We start from the raw sequence: 26,731 nt of genomic DNA on the forward strand, positions 1-26,731 counted from the left end.
GACAGTCTATGTCGCTTAATTGGAGTGTTCAGTCCGTAAACATTAAGAGATAGGACTGAGAGGTATTTGGGAGTTCCTGCCATGTTATCTACCTTCTTGAGGGCTGCGAAAACTGGGTTCTTCCTATGGTTCTTGGATTCTCAGTTTGGGTGCAGTTTCTTGGCCTTATTGCGGTCTTGTTGGTTTTCTATGTGTAGGACATCTTTAAGAATCTTTTGTAGGGCTGGTTTGGTGGAGATGTATTGTTTCAATTTTTCATTGCTATGGAAGGTTTTTATTTGCCCTTCAGTTATGAAGGAGAGTTTAGCTGGGTACAGTATTCTTGGTTGATACTTGTTTGTTTTTAGGGCATGGCATACATCATTCCAGGCTCTTCTTGCTTTGATTGTCTCTGCTGAGAAATCTGAGGTGATTCTAATTGGTTTCCCTTTATAGGTGATTACCCTTTTCTCCTTGACAGCTTTAAGGATCTTTTCCTTGTTCTGAGTTGATCCTGTGTGGATTATAATGTGGCGGTGGGATGTCCTATTCTGGTCTGGTCTATTTGGGGTTCTAAAGGCTTCTTGTATCTGGACAGGCCTATCTTTTTGCATGTTGGGAAGTTTTCTGCTAGGATCCTGTTAAACAAATTTCCTAGACCATTAACTTCTGTTTCTAGGTGCTCCTCTACACCCATTATCCTTAGATTAGGCCTTCTGATGGTGTCTTCCAGGTGTTGGATAGATCTATCATATTTCTTGGACTTGTCTTGGATGGTTGTATGTTCTTTCTCTATAATATCTAGGCTGTCTTCAATCCCTGAGATTCTATCTTCTGCATGGTCTAACCTGCTGTCAAGACTCTCTACTTTGTTTTTGATCTCTTTTCCTTCTAGTTGGTCCGCTTTGATGGCTTCAAGTTCTTTGTTGAAGCTCTGTTTTAGGTCTTGTATGAATTTCTTTACTTCCTTAATTTGGTGTTCAGTGTTTGTCCTCAAATCACTTAGTTGATTGGTTATGGTCTCTTTGGGCTCCCATTCCTTCTGTTGGGTTCCATTCAGCATTCCCTTTGTGGTCTCCCTGACTTCCTTCAGCTCTTTGTTAATGGATCCCATGAATGCCTTTAGTGATCTTTGTGTTCTCTACCTGGTCTCTCAATTCCTGTATTACTCTTTGATTAGCTTCCTCCCATTCATGGGATTCCTGCAGATCTCTTTGAGTGTTCTCAGCCTGCTCAGGCCATTCCTCCCTGTCTCTTTGAGTATTCTCAAGTTGTTCACGTAAATCCTGTATCAGTTTTTGAGTAGCTTCCTCACGCTTATGATATTCCTGTATAAACTTCTGGGATGCCTCCTCTCTCTCCCTATCACGCTCATACAGAGTCCTTTGTACGTTGTCAAATTTCTCATTTATCATGTTTGCCAGCAGTGTTTGTAGAGCTATTTGGGAACTCTCCTCTGGATTATTCATTATCTGTTCTAACCCCTGATTAACAAGATTGGGAATTGAGATACCCGAATTTGCCATTTTTCTTGTGTTTTTCCGGCTTACTCTGCCCATTTGACATGAGGATAGCACCAGTTTTGTGCTAGAACACTATCTTAAGGCAACCATCAACCAAAGTTTGGATTTGTACAGTCAATAGTCTACAGATACAATCTAGTTCAACAGATACATCTATTCGACATCAAACAACTATATGTTAAAGGACTTGGAACCACAGAGAAGAATTTGGAAAACCAGAAATTATTAGGGTTAGGGAGAGATGTGGGTAAAAAGTAGGAATAGATTGGTGTGGGGAGGCACAGGGAGAGTTAACTATGTCCTAATCACAATGCAGGAAATAGGTTGGGTAGGATGCAAGTAGAGAGAGAGAGAAAAAGAAGAAAGGGAAAGGGGAATGAAAAGAGACCAGAAAAAAAATGGAAACGTAAAAATTAATGTTATTATAGAGATTAAAAGACCATCTATTTAGAGAGGAATGTGAATATGTTGAGAAAAAGGGAGGGACATAGAGGAGATGTGAAAAACTTTAAAAAAATGCTTAAAATATTATATAGGTATAAAGAGGTAGTACTGCTATTAATGAATTTAAGTCTCAGAGGTTTTGAATTGAGTAATAAGTTTGTGGATTAAGTGTGTACACAATGCGGGATAGGGTCTACTTGTTAACTTCGGGTTTATCTGAGGATGTGCAGGACAAGAGTTAAGTCACATAAAGAAGAACAAAAGAGGAAAAGGTGGAAAGGATAGGAAAGTGAGAAGAAAAGATCAGAAGTTCAGAAGAGCTAGACAAAAAAGAAAAAGATAATTAAGAATGAAAGAAAAAGAGAAAGAAGACAAGAAAAGAAAGGAAAACACACATTCACATTATTCCTAAAATAAAATTTAAGAGAAAAAAAAAAGTTGCTGGAAAACAATTATTTTTTCAGAAGAGGCAAAAATGAAAGATTAATAAAACTTTTAGAAAAGGAATAAAATGTTTTTATATATATAAGGTAACAAAAAACGAGAAAAAAATACAAAACAAAAAAGAAAAAAAAAAAAGAAGAAGAAGAAAGATTTTTTTTGGGGGGGGAGGGGTGGGAAGAGTCCTGTATCTCCCTTTTGTCTGTAACCAGAGTCTGGTTGGAGACTCTGGTCAGCTTGAGGTCCTGTGGCTTGATTGGTTTCTTAAGTCAGTTTGTTGGAACAGGCAGAAAAATGCTCTGCTTTACCCATGATTTTGAGATTCCCCTCCCAGGTTAGTTTACTGGGAGGGTGATCTGCTTTGAGAATCATACAAGAGGGGGATGCAGTGATGGGGATAGGTTCTGGGTAGAGTTGAGGCCTTTCAACAAACAGTAGCTTTTCCCTGGGGCTATTTTGTGAAAAAAAAATCACAGCACCCAGCCTGGAGCCATTCTCAGGGTTTCTGTTTTTCAATTGATTGTGGTGGCTGCTAGAGGGAGGGGCAGCCTCTGGCTCTGGTTACCCTGTGAGGAGAGCCACTCCAATGGCTGGCGCTTGAGCTGGGTGACTTTTCCCTGGATGGAACTGAATCTGTGAGGTCACTTCGCCGTTAAGTTCTTGTGACCTGCTAAATGACTCGTTTTATTCCAAGGCCTGAGCTGGAGCTAGCCGCTCCTCCGAGCTTTGTCGGTATCCAAGATTGAGATCACCGGTGCCGGGGGGGAGGGGTGGCCTTCCCTCCTCTGCTCCCTGAAAAGGAGTGAGGAAGTCCTGCTTCTACTCACGCCAAGTCTTGGAAGCTGGGTCGTCTCTGGTCTGTAAAGTGCAGCATGAAGTGGTCCGCTCCTTGTTGGTTCTTGCTGGTGTTCAGTAGAATCTGCTAATCTGCTGCATCTGGCTCCTTCGTCCTGGACTGTGTCTCAGGTATGCCCCCTCTGCGGTGGTCGCTGCCGCGACCCTGCTGCCACAGCGGCAGCTGCTCAGATGTGTCTGCTTGGCTTCCCCCCTCTTGAATAACTCTCTGTCCTGTGATGGCACACTTGGTGTGATTCTCTGGCTTGGGACTGTTCACTGGAACACTGAAACTGTTTTCTATGCAAGAGCTTGTTCAGATTCCAGCTTCTCCTCCGCCATCTTCCCGGAACTCCTTAGGTATGAAATTTTGCACAAGAATACCATAATAAAAATTGTTAAACAAACAAAAAAGAAACTTTGGGGAAATTAACCCTTAAAACTGGACTTAGAACTCAGTTTTAATTGGAAGCAAAACTCCTAATACACATGTGTAGTGATTCTGAACCACAAAAGAGAAGACATATAAATATTTCTTGTGTTCAAAACCATAACATGAATATCAGTAACTTTTGCATTTATGCTTGCTTGATACTATAGTATTCGAAACTGGTAGGAAGAGAAGCATTCTGATGCTGCTGCACATACCACGAATTTTTGAGAAAATACGATGATAATAGACATGGGAAAGTGGAGATAGAATGGTACTATATGTTCATTATTGCATAACCTAGAAACATCCAAGAGAAAACCTACAGAAAGTGTTAGGAAGGTGGGCAAGATCGGTATATCTTGTGTATCTTCTAAAGTAAATCGGAGTCAGTAAAATACAGCTGGATACCTTACATAAGAAGGAAGAAAACAACCCCACTAGTTGGGTTTTTAACCAACAATTGTCACCTTTTAGAGTGCTTCCCTTGATATAGGTCTCTCTTAAGCAGATAGGGCAAAGATTGCTCAATTTCAATTCCTGATGCCAGAACTCTCAGATCAACTTGTGCTTGTGTCAACTGAAACAGATAATAAGGGCACAAACTACCCAGCAGGTTTAACACCTTTTACTATTCTTTTATATAAGAAATTTCCTGAAAATTATCTTAGAATTAGAAGATATGCACCTTGGTGTAATTTTCTGTATTCTTCAAAATTCTCCAAATGGATATTATATAATTCTTCTCACTATTGTTTGTTTATGTATCTATAACACTGTTTTACTTTCTTCTATTTTGTGTGTAGTAATAAAATCAGTTGTAAATGAACAGTACTATAGTAGTATTTCTCAGAACAAGAAAAACAAAATTAAGTTTTAACATAGTTTAGGGTCCAAAGGAATGAATGGTGGTAAACATTCAATAGAGACTCCTTTTATGAGAATTGTCAAATGACCCTATTAAAACCTAGTAGGGCCTAAATTTTATTTATTCTGGTGCTACTAGAAGTCATGAAATTCTTTGAGTTCAAATTGGTTTGGTTCAAAATAAATTGACGAAAGGGACACAAACGTTGTTTGACTGATTGTAGTATGAAATAATGAATTAAACAATGTAATAACAGCAAAAAATTTGAATCCGATCATCTATATTAATATTTCAAATTTTCCTTTCAGATATTCTCTATGCTTCATATGATGTGAGTGTCATCAGTGCCAATACATTGACATTTGAACACCCGTAGTAATAAAAGCATAATTAACAAATTGAAATTGTTTATTGAATATTAAGAAAACATGCCAGCACAAACAAATGGCAAGAAATATGAAGGAGAAAGAGAGTCAAAGAAAGCTATCATTCTATGTCTTGCAGAATGCAACAGGAATATGGCTATGATATTATGTTGCAAGAATGCCATTTCAAAAATGCTTCTTCCTGAGAGAATTTTTTTGTTGGTTTTGGATATTAAACTGTATCCCTGCACTCACTGCAGAAGATCTCTTCACTACTTGAGGCATAGTGCAACTTTGGGTGTTATAGAAGGTTATTGGAATTGAGTCACATGTGTTTTACATGTGTTTCCCTGCATTGGATGCCTTTGAACTGCAATCCTCTGACCTCATCCAGTAGAAAAGCTGGCACCTGGATTTCATGAGAATTTTGGAATAATTGATGTGATAAATTTTCTTACTTGAGCCAAGATAAATAACAATCTTCTACTATAATCTAAAATCTTCTACATTGGGATTGAGGCTAAGCCATCTAAGAACTTTACATTTTGCAGATCCTGATGTGCCATAAACAAAATAAAAATATTCATACAAATTTTAGCAATTAGTTTACACAATAGTGCAATCATTAATATTTGTTTTCCCCAGAAGGTATTTCCTTGTTCATACAAGCCGGTATTATTTATCTTTCTTTCTGAAAACGCATTTTATTTTCAGACAGTATTGCACATGAATGAATAATACACTAAAAACATTCCTGTTGTAAGTTAGGCTGATGGTTTAAGCACATTTTATGAGGATTAATCTTTGAAAAAAAGTTCGAACTATGTAGTGAGGATGTAGGTTAGACAGGTGAATTCAGAAGAAGGTCAACATATATGGTGGTTTTGAAAGCAGGTTGTATCTGACGATGTGCATATTTAGACAGCAGTAATTTTCCTAATGAATGATGTAAAACATTATGTGCATTCTTTACAGAAACATTTGAATGTAAATACAATTCTTGTGATTGATTCAACACGAATATTTACTTGAACTCCTGGTGAAGAGAGTCTATGTGTGAACCCCAATATTTTCTATTCATATTGGATTTAGTAGAGACTGTAAAAGTCTCAAGGAATCAATGTAGGAAGGAGCAAACTGTCACAAGGCATGTTATAGTGAAAATTTCTGAAAATAGAGGGGACTATTTCTGCCCTTTCATACAGTAATAAATGTAAATAAGGAAACAAATCCTTGCTTGTAAATTTCTCCATTTTCCAAAAGGGTTCATTGCAGGAAAATAGGAGCCTATGTATCATCAGTAGAGGAACTATCAATGACTATATTTTGTGAGTATGTACAATACTATTGTCCAGGCACAAAACTACCTTACAAGAAACTGAATGTCAGTATATTCATTGAGAATTATTTGCATGTCTCCATTTTAGAGGGAACATAATTTCTCTAACATAAATCAGTTCATGGATGTTTTCCTCAGAAAATTGTGATTGTTGAGGATCGAGTTTGGGACAATGTATCACATAGCTCCCTGTAATTCTGAGTCTAGTATTGCCACAAAGGAAATGGTCCATTAATTCATTTTCCCTTTTGGTAAGGCTGTGTGCACTTTTCGTCCAAATGTTTTATTTAAATTGAAAACTTTCATAAATGCTTGAATGTCAATTACTAGAAAACAAATTCAGTGAGTTTTTACTATTTCTTCAGTAGAAATAATATCTAGTTATATACATAGTTATATCATTACAATATATATCTAGTTACATTCATAGAATTTGCCTAATGATAATGACAATTAAAAATGGTACACTATCATTAGGCAAATTCTATCAATAAAACCAGTCAAAGTCTACTCCATCTGTAAAATGTGCTTAATTCTTTCAGACCTTATGTCTAAATTTATTTCTATTACTTGCACTTAAACAGGTTTTCAATAAAAGTATCTTGTGTATTGTAGCCTACTGGAACATATGGAAGTCAGAGAAAACCCTGCTGGCTAAACAGAAAGAATGCCAATGAGCATCAGGGTGTGTGCTGGCCAATACCAGGAAGAATTCTATGTAGAAACCAAATTTACTGAATTTTAATACAATTGAAATATATTGGAGTTCATTCATGCATAAGAAGAAGTGGGATAATGTCTTAGAATTTGATTCAATTGACAGAAGCACAAGATTTCCTTAGAGTACTAAAATAATGATTCTTACATGAACACTGTCAAATCCCAAGCACACATGATAGACCTTACAAACCTTCATCATTACTTTTGAGAAGCCCTATTATGGGAATCCTTTGTATCTACTTCAGAGAGGTTTCCTGCTTTGCTTTGGTGTTTATGATTAACTTCCTGAGATATCAAGCAGTGCCACACTTCCCTTTCTTTATCTGGACCAAGCTGTCCATGCTTTTTATTTTAATTAGAGATGTTTCCAGATCCTCCATTTAATCACAAATCATGGTCTTTTATTTTTCTCTCCCATGTTGGTTAGTTTCAATTTTCTTTTTTTTTTTTTTTGGTCGGTCATCGGGCTTGAAGTATTTCCTTGGGCGCTGTCCTTGAGCTCCTCAGCTCAAGGCAAGCACTCTACCACTGGAACCACAGTACCACGTCTAGTTTTCTAGTGCTTTATTGAAGATAAGTCTCTCACGGGCTTTCCTGCCCAGGTTTGCCTTGAACCATCATCCTCAGATCTCAGACTCCTGAATAGCTAGGATTAATGTCATGAGCCACCAGTGTCTGTCCTTGTTTCAATTATCTTAAACCATTTTTTATATTTTTCTACCGATAGAAATACTGAAATGTTTCAATTCCTCAGAATCATTAAACAGCTATTCAAGGGGCTGGGAAGGTGGCTCAGTGGTAGTTCACTTGCCTTGCATGCTCGAGGCCCTGTGTTCGATTCCTCAGCACCACATAAGCAAAAAGAAAAAAGCCGGAAGTGGCGCTGTGGCTCAAGTGGTAGAGCGGTAGCCTTGAGCTGAAGAGCTGAGGGACAGCTCCCAGACCCAGAGTTCAGGCCTCACGACCGGACGCAAAAAAAAAAAAAAAAAAAAAAAAAAAAAACAGCTATTCAAAACCGACAAATTTATAGACCAAAAACATCCTGGCCTCATTATTATATCATCAAATTATTTAATTTACACTAGTTTGTTCATATACATACTTATTTTAGGATAGAGCCCCCTTGGGTTTTCTAAGCAATTGGAGTTGAACCACTGGGTTTTCCTGCATTTTGGACTTCAATACAAATCTAGGATTAAAGTTGTAAGCCCCTGGCAACAATTGTCTACTTGTTAATGAAGATCCTTGCCAGTACGATATACAAAATGCTCAAAGTTTCCTTAGGGTATAACAAAAACTCTTTGGCATATTTTTAAATAAAATGACTTGGTGTTTATGAAAAATGATGATACAAATTCTACATAATATGTGACATATATGTTGTACCACCTTTTATATATCAGAAACGCTTCAATACACCTTTCCAAAACCTGGCATAATAACTTCCTATTTTATTAAAATCTAACTGAATTTATGTTGTTCTACAGAAACCTGTCAATAGATTCTTGAGTTCAAATTCTGTAATTGATAGTTATAGTGCAGGAAATTTGCATGTAGTTTATGTTATTGGTGATTAAATAATGCAAAGGCATTCCTAAAGCCATACATTCAAAAGGATTTTTCTATAGCTTTTATAGTTTATTGTATAGTATTTAGTAACATTAATATTTTTGTAAGTGAAATATATGCTATATAAATGAATAAATTCATCTGGGAACTTGTTTTTCTCTTGCTGTTTTCATTTAATATTTGTGACTATTTGCTTTGTGAAATCTGAGAAAACATCAATGTTACTTTAAATTAATTTTAATCAAAAATGTGAACTAAAAGAAATATGTACAAAGATCCATGTTATCTACAAGGAAGGCTAAGGAACGTTTTTGGCAGAAGGTGATTAATTTCTCTGAGTCTTTTTGTGAAACTGTCTCCTAATAAAAATATTGATTTTTAAAGAAACTAAACAAGGAAAGAATAATACATAAAGAATGACTTATTGTGGCTATATAAGCCTTAGTAAGTTTACAGATGTGTGGGCAGGACAATTTACAGAGAACCAGAAGTTGGTGTGAAGATAAAAATTGTGACATATCCGTTCACATTAGTGCTCTACTGAATACTCACACATTTCTATTATACTGAATTGGAGTACAACAATTCATACCAAAAAGAATTGGGGCATTGTCTTTTCCGACTTCCACGACATAGACATGTAAATCATCTTTTTGTATGTGACTGAGACATTTCTCGCTGACATCCCAAATGTATTTCTTATAGTTTTCTCCAACTTGGCAGTATTATTTCATTGGTAAAATAATGAAAATTCTTTAGACTTCCTTAGACTTAAGAAAATATATATTTCCATTTTGGGGTATTTAAAATTTACTTTTATTACTGTTACTTTTATGTGAGTTAATCATAGTGTAATGTCTTCTGGCTCTGCTTCATGGCCACTAGACACTGTACTACTAAAATTTACTACCTATTGAATGACAGCACCCATCTCAAACTTTGACTCTTACTAGTCTCAATTATTCCTTTGCTTTGTGATGCATATATTCTCTAAGAATCAGTTACCTGAATAATACTCCATACTGATCTTATAATCTGAATAGGAATCACGATATATCTATGAAAAAGGAAAATCCTCCTTCAGACAAGTGCCTATTTTCAATAGGTATTAGATGGTTGTAAAATGGAATTTGGAATTTGTTAATTCAGACACCAATAACTTAGAAAACCTTTTCCCCATTCGCTTAAAAGTTGTCATGATGCATTATCCTCTGTTTTTGTATGTTGAAGAAAAATGTATGAAAAATATGAAATTAATTTTGACTTCAAAGGTTATACATTTCTATAGCTTATTATAAGTGACCATAATTTGTGAAGTAAACAGTTATCAATATAATTCAATACAAGTGTGTCTAGCAAAAGAAAGTATTAGAGATGAATAGGTTCTACCCAGTTGTTCTTCATATCAACGGCAAAATCACAACATTTAAGACATGTGGTTTTGGAGTATTTAGTCTTGTTTTCTCTCAGAGAATTGTTTTTTTTTTTTTTTTTATCCGCAGGAATTGCTTATATATATCTGTCTGTCACCATGGAAAAAGGTAAACATGTTTAAGCATTTGTTTTGGAAAATTATTTTAAATGGTCTAGTTCATGCTATATTTTTTTTCTTGTTTGGAATCACAGAAAGTATATTGACAGGAACTGAGAGAACAGGATAGTAGGATTCGTCATGATATGCATGTGAAACTTTAGACATTTTGATAATTATAACTTTGACTTTTGATGTTCTAGATTGAAAGGTGAAAAAGAATATAAATTATGGGCATATTCTAGATTGAAATGTAAGAAAGTAATTAAATCAAGGGCGCTCAATGGATGTTTGCTTTCAGAAGATAAAACATGCTAAGAGCTCCATTTGACTCAAATTAATATTTTTTCAACTAGAATAAATATTTTTCATAATAAAAATTAAGAACTAACTAATAGGAACTGAGAATACATCCGAAGTTAAATTACAGAATAATACTCTTTGTCATATTTTGAATCTATATGCCCCAAATTAGGATTCCTGAGTTAAGGTCTAGTTAATAATGGAAGCAACATTGAAGACTTGTATGTTCCCCAATATATTGTTTTTCCCGAGGTATTTGTTCTCTTTCAGAGGAATCTGTGGATCCTGAGAGGTTGTTGCAGTGTCCCTATGATAAAAATCACAAAATCAGATCATGCAGGTTCCCATACCATCTTGTGAAATGCAAAGAGGTAATGTTTCACTGGAACATGTTGATATTACATAATTTCTTTAGTTCATGGATAAATTGGAGTATTGTTTTTATAGTAAATTGTAGGAAATATATGTGAAAATGTGAGAGAATGTAGGCATAAATACCATAGTGAAATTTTTGTATTTCTTCTGAAATCTCTGCAGCATGTAATGGAATGTAAGACAATCCTAATCCAATTTATTTCTAGAGACATATTTCTAGATCTCTATTCAAAGCAGAACAAAGGCATATGTTTTGTTTCGGTAATTATGTCTAACTCTGTGTGCCATATTTCTTTTTTTCTGTCTTTTTATTGTGAAAATAACATACAGAGAACTTTACATACCTCACAAATATTAGAGGTGGTTTCGTTTTCCTCCCCATTGCCTAATGTACAAAATGTAAATTAAGTTATTCTTAAATTATTTTCTTAAAACAACCGCTGTATTTTATGGTCTAGAATTCAGTTTGAGTACTTGACTTTTCATGCCATGTTTATAAAGATAAAATGGGAGATGCATTGTGTCCATTTTCTAGATTGAAGGTATTTATTACAAACTTGCTCTTATTTTCATCAAAAATTACACAATATTTGAAGGTTCACTGAACTGTGGGTAGAAAATTACTTTTTTTCTTCATGTAGCACTGCTACAATAAGTTTCAGAGCTGTAGGAAATTCATAGTTTCTGCTATTTTGTTTGTAAAGAAGACAGATGTGATGACCCTCCATTTTGGATATTTTCAAATATGTTTTCAATCACCCTATCTATGCATTTGTAAATTTTATATAAATAACCCATATTTGAGTAAACATAGGACAAAATTGAACACTTATGTGCATTTCTAAAGTTCCATATAGAATTTATGGGTGCCTGGCCCTATTTCCTCATTAAAGAAATAATATCAACCTGAGAGTTTGATATCACTGTATCATTTTTTTAATGCCAGCCCATGCAGGAGAGTCATAAACCTTCTTATCTCCCCTCTCAAATGAGAATAGAAGAAGTTCTATGAAAATTGTAGAAGTCTAGCCCTTTGCAAACGGATGCACAATTTTTTTTTTTTTTACCTTCCCCTCCCCAAATTAGATAAATATATACACAGTGCAGTGCACTAGAATCAAATACAATGAAAACAGGGGTTCTACCTTGGGGAGGAACACACCAAAGGGAAAAAAATCAAATAATTCATTAAAAATATGTTAAAAACAATAACAAGAAGGGAAAAGCAACCTTTGTATACCTATCGTATTTGGTTTATCATCTTTTTAAATAAGATTTTAGTGTGAAAATACTTTACAGAGTGGTTACAGTTAAAGGAGTAAGATAATGAGTATTTTTCTTATCAAACATTGATGCCTCCTCCGTTGAGTTTCCACTGCCATCCCTTCCCCCATCTCCAGAATTACATTTACCCCCCTCCTACCCTGCTTAAATGATAAAGTTCATTTCTGACATAGCATATTTTAAATAAAGTTTACTATGAAAATATTGCATAGAGGGGTTAAAATTAACGAGTGCATTTCTTATCCAAAATTGTTTCCTCCTCCTTTATTTTTCTGCTACTATCCCCTCCCTCCCAACTCTTAAACTACATCCCCTCAGTCCCATCTCCACCTCTGCCGAAATTGTAAAGTTTGCATTGCAAAATAACGTCCTGTACATCTGATTGTGGTAATGGGTCAAGTTATATAAACATTTTGTTATTTCTCTAACCCTAATGAAATTAAACCAACATTCAATAGAGTGAACACAGGGATTATACCATGGGGGAGGGACATACAAAACAACAAAAAAAAGCACATGGTCTCTTTTAAATAGGTTAGAAACAATACCAAGGAGGAAAATTAAAAACCTTTGTCCCTAACCTTGGGTCCATTTCGCTTAACATCATCTTATCTGATCTTTGCTGCTTATCGCAGATATATACTAATTATTGCAAATTGAGGAAACTATGGGGCCTATGTTTATTTGGGCCTGGCTTTCTTTACTTAATATTTTTTCCAAGTCTTTCCATTTCCTAACAAATGGCGCAATGTACTTCTTTCTGACCTTCATTCCAACCTCTCAACTATACTCTACCCCTACCTTAACCCTCTTTTTAATTGCAGAGTTCTTTTTTATAAGCCTCTGTACATCACTTTTGAACATTTCTGCTTATCCTAAATGTACACTAGTTTTTTCCAAATAAGGGAAACAATGGACCTATGTTTCTTTGAGCCTGGCTTACTTCAATTAATGTAATTTTTTCTGAGTCTTTCCATTTCCAACAAATTGAGCAATATCATTCTTTCTGATAGAGGCATAGAATTCCATTTTGCATGTATTTACCACATTTCCTTAATCCACTCATCTGCTGGGGGGCTTCTGGGTTGGTTCCATATCTTAGCTATGACAAATAATGGTGGTATTTTTAGTATGGTCTTGTATTCATTTGGGTAAATGAGCAAAAGAGGCATTGTGTGATCATAGAGAAGCTCAATGTGGAGTCTTTTGATGAACCTCCATACTATTTGGGATACAGGTTGACCCATTGTAACAATGAAATATACAAGGCACTATGTTGAAAATGAACTTTACAACTTTAGCTGTGTGGGTGAGGGGTAGAGGAGAGGAGTTGGAGAGATGAGGAGGGAAGAGATCTTAGGGGGAAAAAAAAGGAGGAAGTAACAATGCTCCATAGGAAATGTACTCATTACATTATTCATATAGCTTTAATCCCCCTGTACAGTATCTTTACAATAAAAAATATGTATTAAAAAAAGAATGTACTAGCACAGTACCTATACCATGGTGTCAAGCCTATGGTAGATATCCTGAACAAAATAATCTAAAAAGTGAAAATTTGAAAATGTTTCTTCATATTTGAACTTTTGTTATACAGAATCATCCTGACATTGCTGCCAGATTGGCTACTAGTCCCTTTAATGCTCGTCACCTGGTTCCACGAGACCAACTCACTGAACATATTGCAACTTGTATGGACAAAACTTCCCTTGAAGATGATATAGGTAAGCTTGATAATTAAAATACAATCCAAATCAGTGTAGGCCCTTTGCACTTGCATCCTATTGTGATGCTAGTTTTCTCTTTGTTTGTAGATAACATCATATGGAATGAGAAACAATCCAAGAGTTCTGAAAGTACATGGCAATGTGTGTCCTCTGAGGAAGACTGGGATAAAGAAAAAGCTTGTTGAACTTCCTGCATTTTCCATTATTTACTCTCAACTTACTTTGTACTGTTGTATCATTTCTTCCCTTAGTAGTGAAATTAAAAATTCTTTGTTCAATTTTGATTGTCTTCTATGCTAATATCAGTAACATATATGAAAATATGCATTCTTAACTGATTAAAAACCATGTCAAACATTTAAATGATATGTTGTTGCACATGGGTAAGAATTCATACATTTCAATCTTTATTATCCAGCTAAAAGTTTCTTGGGAGTCTCTTGGGGACAACAACCTTGTTGTTCATCTTTATCAATGTATAATGTTAGAGCCAATCTATTCTAGCACCTCAGTCAAGTATGTAATTCTCCCTTTCGCAGAGTCCTTGGAAGATCCTAGCCCAAGTTTTGTTTGGGGCACAATCAAATCATCGGGCAACAACAGGTAAAGAAAATGGTTTCCTTGTGATGTACTATTGTCTTTTAAAATTCAAAGTAAAGAAATAGGATAAATGAATAAAAAACTTGTTCTTCTATATAACCATATATTTTGCTCACTACAAAGGAAGTTTCGGATTGCTCTCTGAACTGGTGAACCTGTGATAGGTGGCAAAATCAAATACAGTTTCACTAGGACTGATACAAAATGCAATCACCCAAATACTTCAAATCAGATTACGTTATCTGAATATTCTTCTCATTCTCTTATAATAAATTTAAATCAGGGAAGCCATAGATAACAGTATTATGTTGGGCCAATCTTTTTATAACCATTTTCATGTTTTCAGGATTCACCCATCACATCAATCATGATAGTGTAAATGGCAGTATCTTCAATTGGTAAGTGATAAAATTACAGACTTATGGGTGGGTTACTATGCCTTCCTTCTGAAATTCATTAATGAATATTATAGGAATGGCTATCTGATTTAAATTTTCTCCATAAATTGGTATAAGATATTTGAGGGATTCTTGAGATGATTAACAATTTTCACTTTACAAAGATACATATTAATAAAATGTATTTAGAACTATTTTTAACAGCAATACATACATGGATTTCAAATTTCACATTGCTGTTTAAAGTATAAATACACATTAGATATGGTATAGATTGGAAATTCAAAATTAGAGGTGTAACTATAAAAGTTATGCTATCTCAGGGAGTATTTATGAGATTGTTTAAAGAATTTTAATTACTAGAATGAACTTGTCCTTCTAGAGTCACAAAATAGGTTATATTCTTGATTTTATGGAATTTAAACACATTAAGTCTCTCTGACATGGTAAGATGGCAAATAGAGGAAAAAGTGAACAGTAATTGGGTTTTCTTGGAATTCTTCATAAGCATTTATTTAATTTGGAATCATGTCATTTGTCTTGCTTGCCAATATGAGACCTCTTCCTTTTTGTGAGACAATATATTCTAGATGTATTGATAATGTTAAGAATTTTCATCTCTGATCAGTCTAGAAAAAAAAAAAACAACAATGTCTGGGAATGTGGCTCAGTGGTAGAGAGCTTGCCTTGCATGCATGAGGCCTGGTTTTGATTCCCCAGCACCACATAAGCAAAAGGGAAAAAAGCAAGAAGTGGTGCTGTGGCTCAAGTGGTAGAGTGCTAGCCCTCGGCGGAAGAGTTGAGGGACATCGTCCAGGCCCAGAATTCAGGCCCCATGACTGGACCTCCCCCCAAAAAGCATATTCAACATAAGACCAAGGTGAATTTATGTGAGCCTGACCTCACAGTCAGGCCTCATATATTCTTCCTGTGAAGTGATAGTAAGAATACTAATTATTTGTATTCAAATATCTGTTGTATGTCAAACATATAACAATATTAGGTGAAGGATGCATTGGCAGTTTATATAGTGAAAAAAGTGCTGAGTAGGAATAATAGTAATAGATAAATGCACCCTTGCATCTGGTGATAATTTGCTAATTCATAAAGATTATAGCAGAGACTTAAAATCCTGTTTACAAACTGAACAGATCAATTAGTATTTGATCAACCCAATACATTCTTGAGGCAGGCCAGGAGATAATGTTAATTCTAGCATCTCACATGTTTGACCCATAAGGATCTAATTATAGATTAATGAAGGATATTTTGCAGATTCATTTCTGGCAATTAATCCCCTCAAAATTGAATACTATAGAATGTATTCTACTTAAGGAAAACTATGGTTACTCGTAGACAAGTAGTGTGCATAAATGTTGGGAACAGACAAGCTCAAAAATCATCAGCACACTCTGGATAACAGAGAAAAAAAGCCTGGTACAGGTTGCTTAGGGACCTGTCGGAGGCTGAGATCTGAGGATCAGATCTCAGGAATATTTGTCACACTCTCATCACCAATTAACCTCCTCAAAACTGGAAGCGTCTCTGTAGCTCAAGTGGTAGAACAGTAGAGCTCTAAGGAGCTCAGGGACCTTGCCCAAGCCTAAAGTTCAAGCCCAATGACTAGCAAGAACAATAACCACAGATAGGAATGTAATGCAATATTCATCAACAATGCCCCATACTCACTGGTATTTCCAAAAACTCTGAATTTTTTCCTTTGGAGCAAGTTAGATATTATTCATTCCCTCTGTATAATATCATTTATTTACCCTCTGAATTTCAGAGAGTAATGTTTGATTAGACAGTGGTATTTACTTACTTCATTGGTTCGTAGAACACTTAATATGTTCTAATGGGATTACTAATTCTGTTCCCTTATGCTAATATGTCTTGCTTATGGAATCATAATTTTTCTAGCATCTAAAATGTAGATAATACTAAAGAACCTGTAAATTCTTGAATCTGTGAGTGTAAAACACTATGCTACTTGTTTATGTAGCTCTTCAAGATTTATCCAACCCTAGCTTTGCTATTATATATGTGTGTGTGTGTAGCTGTGTGTGTGTGTGTGTGTGTGTGTGTGTGTGTGTGTGTGAGCTGTGTTTGTGATCAGATATATCTGTTACCTGTCCATTTATGGGTGGAAATTTTGTGATGTGTGTTTACAAACTGAAATGGTGTACATTTTTTCCTACTCTGTTTCAATACCCATAAGTAGATGCTGCACACATTATTATGTTTTCTTGGGATTGAAAAGTGAGGGTATTTTTTCTGCTTTCAGTTTTTGATTTTACTTAAATACAGGTTATCATGGATTTTTTCATGTGTCTTTTTTGTCAATGAATATTGAATCTTTGCTTGGTTCATTGATATTCAAGCTTCTTACCCTGGGCTTGATCCAAGTGATATTTTCCAAATGTTGTTATGTCTCTGGCATATAATTCTCATAACCATACATATTTGAGAAAGCAGTGTTAATGTAGGAATGTTACCCTAAGTTAATGGAAATTTTCTATGTTCATTTCAAAGTCCAATATTTCTGAGAGTCCAATATTACTGAGAGGTGACATGCATATGTGTCTTAAAGGTTAACTATTTTTCTGAACTGCTGAATATATTTAGCTGATACAACATCACAATGTACTTATGACTTCACAATAGAATTTGTTTTGTACACAAATAAGAATGGAAAAGCCGTTTATATATTTGAGCCATGGAATATTTCTTGTAATTGTACTGAAGGTATTTGCATGGTATCTCTTCATATTTTATTTGCGTCCATAAAGCATGTATCCATTTTTAGCATATATCTCATAAAACAATCACTCCTTGTGATTTCTTTTTATGCATCCGTTCACAAATATTGAAATGGAGTGTTGGCTTAAGTTCATTGCAATAACATTGTATAGTAAAACCACTCTGGATTTTCTTTTCTGTACAACCACGTGAAGTATTTCTTCCTATTTTCCTGGACGCATGATACATCCATGAATATATTGCAAAGGACCTAGTCAAAAACTGTGTCAAGGCCTGGCTGAGCCTGAATGGGTGATATTAGAGTAAATTTTGAAGAATTGTTAAATAATCGCTGAATTAATAGATTGAGTATGTTCACATTTCAAATGTTCAATGAAGTTACAATGTGTTGATGCAGAGAGTGTCCAAGTGTCATTATTTGTTAGGTTTGTATACAACGATCAAATTTAAATGGGAAGAGAAGTGGAAGTAAGCCTGAAATTTTTTAGAAATAACTGATGATGTGCTCTCATTAGTTTTTGAATATCTCTCAAACTGCTAGTTTAGTTCTTGTTCATATGCAGAATACAGAAATAAATATTCTAGTGTTTACCATAGAAAGTAAAATAATATTTTTGTATTTCTTTGCAGGAATCATTCTATGAACAAGCCATGAGATCAAATTATTTCTCATTGTTTCATCTACATCTTACATTCATTAATATATTGTTGATGCTCACTCAACCAAGTGAATTCGTTTTAATTTCTACTACCTTTTCAAACCCTATTCACATTTACCTTGAATTCAGAGGCAAAGCCGGGTGTTTATGTCCTCATGGAAATCACCATGTCACTATCCACATAGACGTGGCAAGGTTGGAATATAGAAACTTCAATAATCAATTCAAAAATCTACATTTGTTTCCCAATAGAGAACAAATCATACTTCATTATTTATTCTCCTTCAGTTTGCCTGTGAATATCATCTTCCATTTCATATATTGATATAATTGCAGAGCCCAATAAATACATAACAAAACTGTAATGATATTAGACCTCTTATACAAATCTTACACCAATTATATATTCCCATATAGAAAAGCCATTAAAATTTCACAGGGATTTTTCAACCAAATTCTGAAGTATATTTCTTACTATACAAGCTTCTCATCCACCTCAATGATTTCCATGTATAATCTCATCTACACAAGATTCTAGGAGTACTTTCCCAAACATGTGGCAGAAAAAACCAGGTTAATGTATGTATACACAAAATAACATGAAAATCTTATTCTGTTGAGGGGGCAAATTGCAATTTGTGAGGATAGCATGATTGTGTGCTAAAAATGCGATATTTTTAGGGCAAGAGGATTCTAAAATGTTCCAAGAAAGAGTGGACTGTTATCTGTAGAGTATCAAAAGCACTTTGTTGGAAACATCTTCAATGACTATCTTCATATTCAATTTGTGTGTAATTTGCCCCACATATATATGCCCCCACATATTTATAGTTGATTTGGCACTGTAGCCCAAAACATTCCTGATGCAAAAGGGAATAATTTTTGAAGCATATTTTAGGAAGATCCACTTTGTGAAAATGGTTGGTAGGACTCCTATGCTATAAATAGAGTTGAATCTTTTGCATACAGATGAGGAAGTTAAAGAGGTGAGAATGTGGCTCATATTTATTATTGGTGTTGAAATGGGAGACTTTTTGATTATGGGCTTTTTTCTGCACCTAGTGTATAATTGCGAATATTTCTTAGTTTTCTTTCAGAAATTGTGAGCAGGAATGGATTCATCATTAATTTGTGAAGGATAACTTGGAACTTTTAGACCCAGGGAAACCTGAGCCTTTTCCAGTAGGGATATGAAGAGAACAGATTTATCAACACATGTCTGTGTATAGACTGAAAACCAATCTACATACAAATCCGTGTGTAAACTTATGAAATTTAAAATAAATGTATGTATCAATACTCTTCTTTTTCATTAAACTTACGGTCAGTGTTATGTACAGAGTTATTATAAGTATGTATGTGACACAGTGAATAGTTTTCTTGTTACATGTTACCTTATCCCCCATTTTTCTTACACTTTATTCTGCTTCAAAACTCCTGCTGCCCCTGTTGTAAATGCCATTTCCAACATATTGTCTTGTGAGGAATTTTATGGCACTGGTTCACCCATTGTCCTCTATCTCAAATGTTTTTGATTCCTCTTCTTTGCCCAATTCAGATTAAAGTTTACAGTCCACAGGCTATGAAATCAAATATATTGACAAGAATGAAGAAACACTAGGAAAAATAAAGGAAAAATAGCAAGAAAAAAGGAAGAGTTTTTCATAGTTTTCCTTTTTTTAAAGAAAGTCACCAACCATTATAAACCTCATGTTTCTTGAAGTTGATTTTTCTTACCCTAATCTTTTTTTCATATATACATAGCAATTAAGCTCTTGCAATCCTCTTTGGCTGAAACTGGACATATACCAATTAAGACAAAAAAATTAAAAAGAACGTAGGGCGCCAATATATTAAAAGCTACTTCTAAAGAAAACATTATGACTCTTCATTAGGTAAGTTTAAATAGAAGCATGGTAAACGCAGTAAAATGGAAAAGCAATATTCAATAAATAGTGTTGTAATACTCATTAACTTCCTATAGATGCTTAAAGTTAGGTTATACATCAACGTGTGAAACCAATTTCCTAATGAATCAGACCTTGAGGTTAAACAAAATACTCAGAATGGAAGAAATAGAGAAATACTAGGTCTCATAGAACATTTTGAAACTTTCTCATAAGAGATGCACAAATACATCAAGTCAAAGAAACGTTGGACCAACTATATTGCTTGAACCTGCACAGGTTCTTTATAGCAAAGGACATAACTAAATAGGTAAATAAACAGCCAAAAGACTGGGAGAAGTTCTTCACTAGCCAAGAAAGACAAAGAGTCTTAGAGCTGAAATATAAGCAAAATTCAACAAGTCAAATACCCCCCTAAAAGAAAAACCTGAACAATAACCGCACTCTATGAAAAGAAGTCTAAATATTTAAAGAGAGACTTCACTGAGGGCAAATTGAGAATAGCCAAAGGACATATGAAGAAATGCTCAATGTCTCTGACAAATGAAGCCGAATAAAGTCAATACTTACATTCCACCACATTCCATTAGAATGACAAATTTATGTTCATTCCATAGGGAAAACCAGGAACCACTCCAGATGCCTGAGAGTAGATTAATGGATCAGAAAATGTGCGGTATAAACACAATGGAATTCTATTTGCCATTAGAAATAATGACATAGAGACATTGGTAACGAGATTGAAAAAGTTAAATATATGACATGAATTAAAGGGGGCCAGACCCAACTAAACATAGGCTTCATGGTTTCCTTTACTTCTAAAAACTGGTATTTGTCCATTTTAGTCCTAGAAGAGGATGAAAATAGCTTAATAGTAATGTACATATGACCATAGAATATTAGGCTAAACAAAATAAGCTCTGCAATAAAAAATCATTTGGTTTCCTTGATTTTTAAAAATATACTGTGTGAAGGTATTTCTCTTTACTTGCCTTCTTCTTTTATTTTCCTATGTTTTGTACAATGTTGTCACTGTATTTGATTTAGTACACACTGTATCCATGTAAGTTTATGAGAATTAGGTACGGGAAGGGCAACAACAAAATCTGAGACAAAGGATTATGGGCAAACCATACAAGAACAATCACAACAAAACTACATGTTAGTAATAAACATTACACCTGGTGGGAGAGGATAGAGATTTTAGGTAAAAAAAAAAAAAAAGAAACCAAAAATAAAAAACCAATAAAAGTGAACAATGGGTAAAAACATATGACGAGAAAAGTAGTCATTCATTACTTACGTATGTAATTCAAATTCCTCTGTACATCACCTTGACAATATTCCTTTAGAAAGAAGAGTATTGATACATACACTCTTCTCAATTCTCATAGGTCTACATGTAGATTCTTAAGTCAATGTGTTTGTAATACATATACATACACGTGAAAATTGTTCTGATTTCTTGAGGTTCCTAAGAATGCACAGGTTTCCCTGGGTCACCAGGTTTCAAGCCAATATTGACAAATTAATGTTGAAATAATTTTTGGTCAAATATTTATATAGGAATCTAAATAGTCATTTGAAATTGCAAACCAGGAGATCCTGATGCTCAAATATGCTCCAAAGCAGAAACCTCACATTTTCACACCTATCATATATGTAAGCAAGACTGTCCCAAGTAAAACTTCATCTGTAGTCAACTACTTCAATTCTTTTGATTACATAGAAATCTAACCAGTAATAAATATTTTTTGGAAAGGGAGATCTTCCTAAAATATACTTGAAAATTTATTCCTTTTGGCCATAAGAACGTTGTGGATCAAGAATGCCAAATGAACTAAAATATGGTGGGTGTGGGGTCCATAAATATGACAGGCAATTTATACACAAGTCGAAAACAAATATTCATTACATATGGCTTCATAAACTGATCTTGAATTACAATCTAAACTTACAGATTAATCTTTCCAGAATATATTCGTAATGTAGCTAAAAATTTCTCAAATGATGCACAAATTCTTCTCTGATAAATCACAAATTCTCTGTACAAAATATGGTATCTTCAAAGAGTGCACATTGTCCCCAAAACTAATAAATGTCGATTGTTTATACTCTTGCAAAAATCTACGTTTCCTTTTCACAGACAACGGGAAGAAGTCACATTTCTTCTGCAGAATAGATGACACATGAAAAATATTGACATGATTTAGAATCATGTGTCTTGAGAAATACGTTGCAAAATTAGGTGATTTAAAAAATCTGTAAAATTTTCCTACCCATTCTTCTTTTTGGAACACGTAAAGTAATGGGAAATTTCTATTAGTAACCACATATTATTTTATTTATATTATAATTGTATATTATATTATAATCATAATATATGTTATAAATATAATATTATCATATTATATTTTTAATATATTTTTCTTTTATTTTTAATCATATTCTACATTATTAATTAGTGAAATGGAACATATTATTCCCAGACAAACGTACCTATTGTGAGAGGTCAACCTACATTTAGAACTTAGGAAACAGTCCTTTCGTCGGATTTCTTTCTTCACCCAATATCCTAGGCATTCTAAGTAATGGATACTTTTTTCTAAGTAATGGACACTTGGCTAAATCCAAGGTGTCCCTGAAAGACTCGCTTTGGGCTTGTATGCACTTCAATCCCACATTTTGTTTGATTGAATATTCTTCAATTATGCACAATTATTCATTGTGTAAAATAGTCAAGATTCTTGAGTCCCCCTATGATCAAAAAAAGCTGATTCTTTTTATATCTCCCTTGACAATTCCCTGTAACTCATGTCTCTGTCATTGCAAGACAAATAATCCTATAACTTTTGCATTGATTCCAATGCAATTCAATGTTCGCCTCTCAATATTCCCAAAAATCACTTTGTACATTTGTAAATATCTACTGAGAGTAAGAAATTCATGGAAGACTCTTGATAGTATATAACACATTGTTAAGAACCAAGGTATATGTAGGAAAAGGCCATTACTATCACACATTCTCCCTCACATGGAAACCACTTTGTAATGAGATTGAGATGATTTTAATGGAAAATTTTGAATTGATAGATTCGGAACTTGGCAAAGCTCTCTATACTTTTCCTGCAAAAATGTCATATCATCATACGGCAGGGAGCAATTTGAAACACTTCTGTCAAACAGTGTGCTTTTTAGTCCTTCAATGTTACACAGAAATATTGCAAATTCTTCTCTTCTGGCTTTATTTTTATTTGTCTGTCTTGGAGTTTGTACTGTAAGCGTGGGCTTTGTCTCTGCATACTTTAGCTCCAGGCTTGAGCTTTGCCCCTTGAGAAAGTTCGCCACTTTCAATTTTCTGATGGTAATTTGGAGTAAAATATCTCATGGACTTTCCTGCCTGTGCTGTCTTTGAACCTGATCCTCAGATCTCACCTCCCTGCGTACTAAGGATTATAGGTTTTAGCCAATGTCGCTCAGCTGTTCTTATTCTTATCTAACAAAATACCAAAGTAGCAACTTAAAAATTATCCACAGGTATTTAAACAACATCGACGAAATTTCACAGCATCTCTGAATAGAAAATTTGCAGTGAATTGTAACAATTCACTTTATTTTGCTTCCTCTAGAGGAAACCCAGATATTAATAGAGAAGGAAAAGAAAATTATCAGACATGTAGATCTAAAATCACTAACCACATTTACAAAACTCTGAAGATATTGTAGGAAAAATAATCTTTCATTTGGACAGAATTCATTTAAGTGAGATAACATTTATAGCCAGTATTTTTTTTTTATTTTTAATCATTGTATTATGATCAAAGATATACCTCGAAAAGGGTGCTAATATTTAGCTATTTGTTAGAAGATTCGACACAGTTTCTACAATCTATTTACTATCTAAATGTGAAATATATTTCTTATCTAATATTCCCTTATTGAAGACAATTACTTTGTAAACAATTAATTTTACTCAAGGCTGGACAAAACTCGTTAATTCACAACATTCACTGTTCCCCACCTTCACCTTATTTATCCTTCTAATCCGCAGTTAGGAATGAATTAAATGCCTCCATCAGAAGGAATGACATCACCCCATTTGTTAGGAAATGGAAAGTCTTGGAAAAAATTATATTGTGAAATAAGCCAGCGCAAAGAAACATGGGTCTCATGAGTTCCCTCATTTACAGTAATTAGTATAAATCGAGGAGAAGCAGAAAGGTCCAAAAGTTATGTATATATGACTATACAAGAAGAGGATAAATGAAATTGATAGATAGGGACACAAGTTGTTCCTACTTTCTTGCTATTATTTTTATTGATTCTAAACTCTTCTATGAGATTTATTTATTTTTCTTGTATGTTCTTCTCCAAACTATAACCCATATTTTCACTGTATTTGATAACAGTGTCCTGTGTCTTTTTTATATATTTTTCTAATTTGTGGAGGGAAGGGAAATAACAAATGCTGAAATAGGATACTGGTTGACGAGTTGTAACAATAATATGTATGAGACATTATACTGAAAACCACCTTTAAATTTGGGAGTGTGGGGTAATTGAGGAGGTGGGGTGGCAAGGGATTGTAGGGGAAAATCAAAGGAGAAGGTGATAATGCTCGATAGGAAATGTATTCATGACCTTACTCATGTAATTGTAAACCCTCTGTACACTATTTTTACACTATCTTTTGAAGGAACTGAAGTAGTTCCTGCTGCCTCATGGTCCAGGTAGAAGAACATGGTAAGTATTGGATAAATGATATGTTAGTGATTAAACCTTCTTCATATGAGTACATGTCTTCAGTAGGTAAACAAGAAATTTGGGGTGTCATTATGAAGAAAAGTCTTCTATTGCCGTGTATGCACACAATTTTAGATCAACGTTATAATATATGAATTTCTGATTTCCTGTTCTTATGAAAACTGCCACAAAAAAAGAATGAAACCTGCACTGGCAATTAGTGTACCACTCAAACCAGACAGAAGGTCAGACCCAAGCCAATAGATATGAACAGTATGATATTTTATATGTGTTAGAAAGGATAGGAAAGGCACCAAGTGTTCAATTCTACTGAACAACAGCAGAGTTCTCAGAAAGCTTAAAAGGGGAAAAAATAGAGCATGCTGTGCAGCCTTTGCTTTTATCATTTTTACCTGCGGGGAAGCATTGACTTGCCATAAGGTGGGATGATGTTCAATAAACTGATTTATCATGACAAAGAAATTATGGTTCTATCAATGCTAGAATAACTGCAGCCTCATCTTGAAGGCACATTGTAAGCACGTGACCTCTGCTGTTGAGACAGCTACTTGATGTTAGTCCTTATCTATCGAGAGGGTAAGGTTTCCTGCTCTGCTTGGTGGTTTACTTTGACACACATCAGAAAGGTGCGATTTATCTTCACTCTCCTTGCATATACAATCTTATATTTTTAACGACCCTGTCATAAATAAAAACCATACTTTGTTCTTAGTTTCTGTAACGTCAGCGGTTTGGCTTCTCACAGGTTCAGTGTCCTATTCCATTTCCTATATTTTTCTGTAGGTCCAAGCAACTAACTACACAATTAAAATGTTTTCTCCCTGTGGAAGTACACTTGAAATCTCTGAAAGTGAGTCTAAATATTTCCTCACTTTCCTCACAGTTATACATAAAATCTTTCATAAGAACTTGGTAAGTCAGACTTCTTGCTGTTAATCAAGTTACAAGACTGTGCTACAGTTTGGGTAAATGACATGCCACTGGTAAAGGGACCTGCTTAAGTCTACTGATGCACAGTGTGTGATTCATAATTTTGTTGAGTAATTTTCAATTATTTAATGCTGTAATCCATAATCTAGAAACAAATTTCATCAAAATATAAAATGTTCAATTTCTGTATGAGAAAATTGGTTGCATAGAATCATGTTGACATTTCTGCAAATATGGCTGTGTGTCCTCTCAATGTTCACCATTGAGTTCCATGGAATCAAACCAATAAGTATATACTATGCTCAATGGAAGAAAAGTTTGAAAGGAAAGTATATTTGTTTCATTTCTAGCACAAGTCCTACAATAACGTCGCCCCTTTAGACCATTGCAATGCTTGATGATTATTTCCCTGTTTGTGTAATAAACACTTGGTAACATGGCAATATCCATTCTCTTAGGATGATTGAGTTTAGTATAAAGAGCTCCTTTAGTTTTCCATATTTTTAATTGAGAAAAACTATACAGAGGGGTTACTATTACATGAGAAAGGTAATGAGTACATTTCTTATCAAGCATTGTTTCTTTCTCCTTTGTTTCACATTATCATCCCTTCTCATATCCCCTCCTTCCACTTCCCCACCCAAAACAACCACCCCACACCCCGGAGGCCAAAGTTGTAATGTTTGTTTTCTGATATAGCATCTTGTACGACAATCTCATTTTTGCAATGGGCCCACCTGTATCACTATGTAAACAATTTGTTTCATGCATAAATCTCCCTTTAAATAATGATGACAAATTAATCTGTCATGGTCACTCATTGAATATTTTGCTCAATAATTTCATCCTTACTAGTGCAAATCTTTAAATCCTATCATCCTATTACTTGAAGTCTGGCAATTCTAACCAAAGTGAATAAAACATGTCTTAAAGAGGCATTTTTAAATTTTCTTCTTGAAGCTTTACAACTATTTCTAATTA

At 34.5% G+C, this 26,731-nt stretch overlaps 1 protein-coding gene across 1 annotated transcript in view; it reads left to right on the plus strand.

Moving 5' to 3' along the window:
- The first annotated feature begins 10,043 nt into the window (after window positions 1-10,043).
- Window positions 10,044-26,731, plus strand: part of LOC122128003 (gametocyte-specific factor 1-like) — a 29,049-nt gene continuing 12,361 nt past the window's right edge. The window contains exons 1-5 of the mRNA XM_042702307.1: window positions 10,044-10,053; window positions 10,617-10,717; window positions 13,603-13,729; window positions 14,272-14,307; window positions 14,679-14,730. Of these exons, the coding sequence (XP_042558241.1) occupies window positions 10,044-10,053; window positions 10,617-10,717; window positions 13,603-13,729; window positions 14,272-14,307; window positions 14,679-14,730 (326 nt within the window). The remainder of the gene's footprint in view (window positions 10,054-10,616; window positions 10,718-13,602; window positions 13,730-14,271; window positions 14,308-14,678; window positions 14,731-26,731) is intronic.

The sequence above is a fragment of the Dipodomys spectabilis genome, unplaced genomic scaffold (genome assembly GCF_019054845.1).
Source record: "Dipodomys spectabilis isolate Male_0828 unplaced genomic scaffold, ASM1905484v1 ptg000319l, whole genome shotgun sequence".
In the NCBI taxonomy this organism is placed as follows: Eukaryota; Metazoa; Chordata; class Mammalia; order Rodentia; family Heteromyidae; genus Dipodomys; species Dipodomys spectabilis.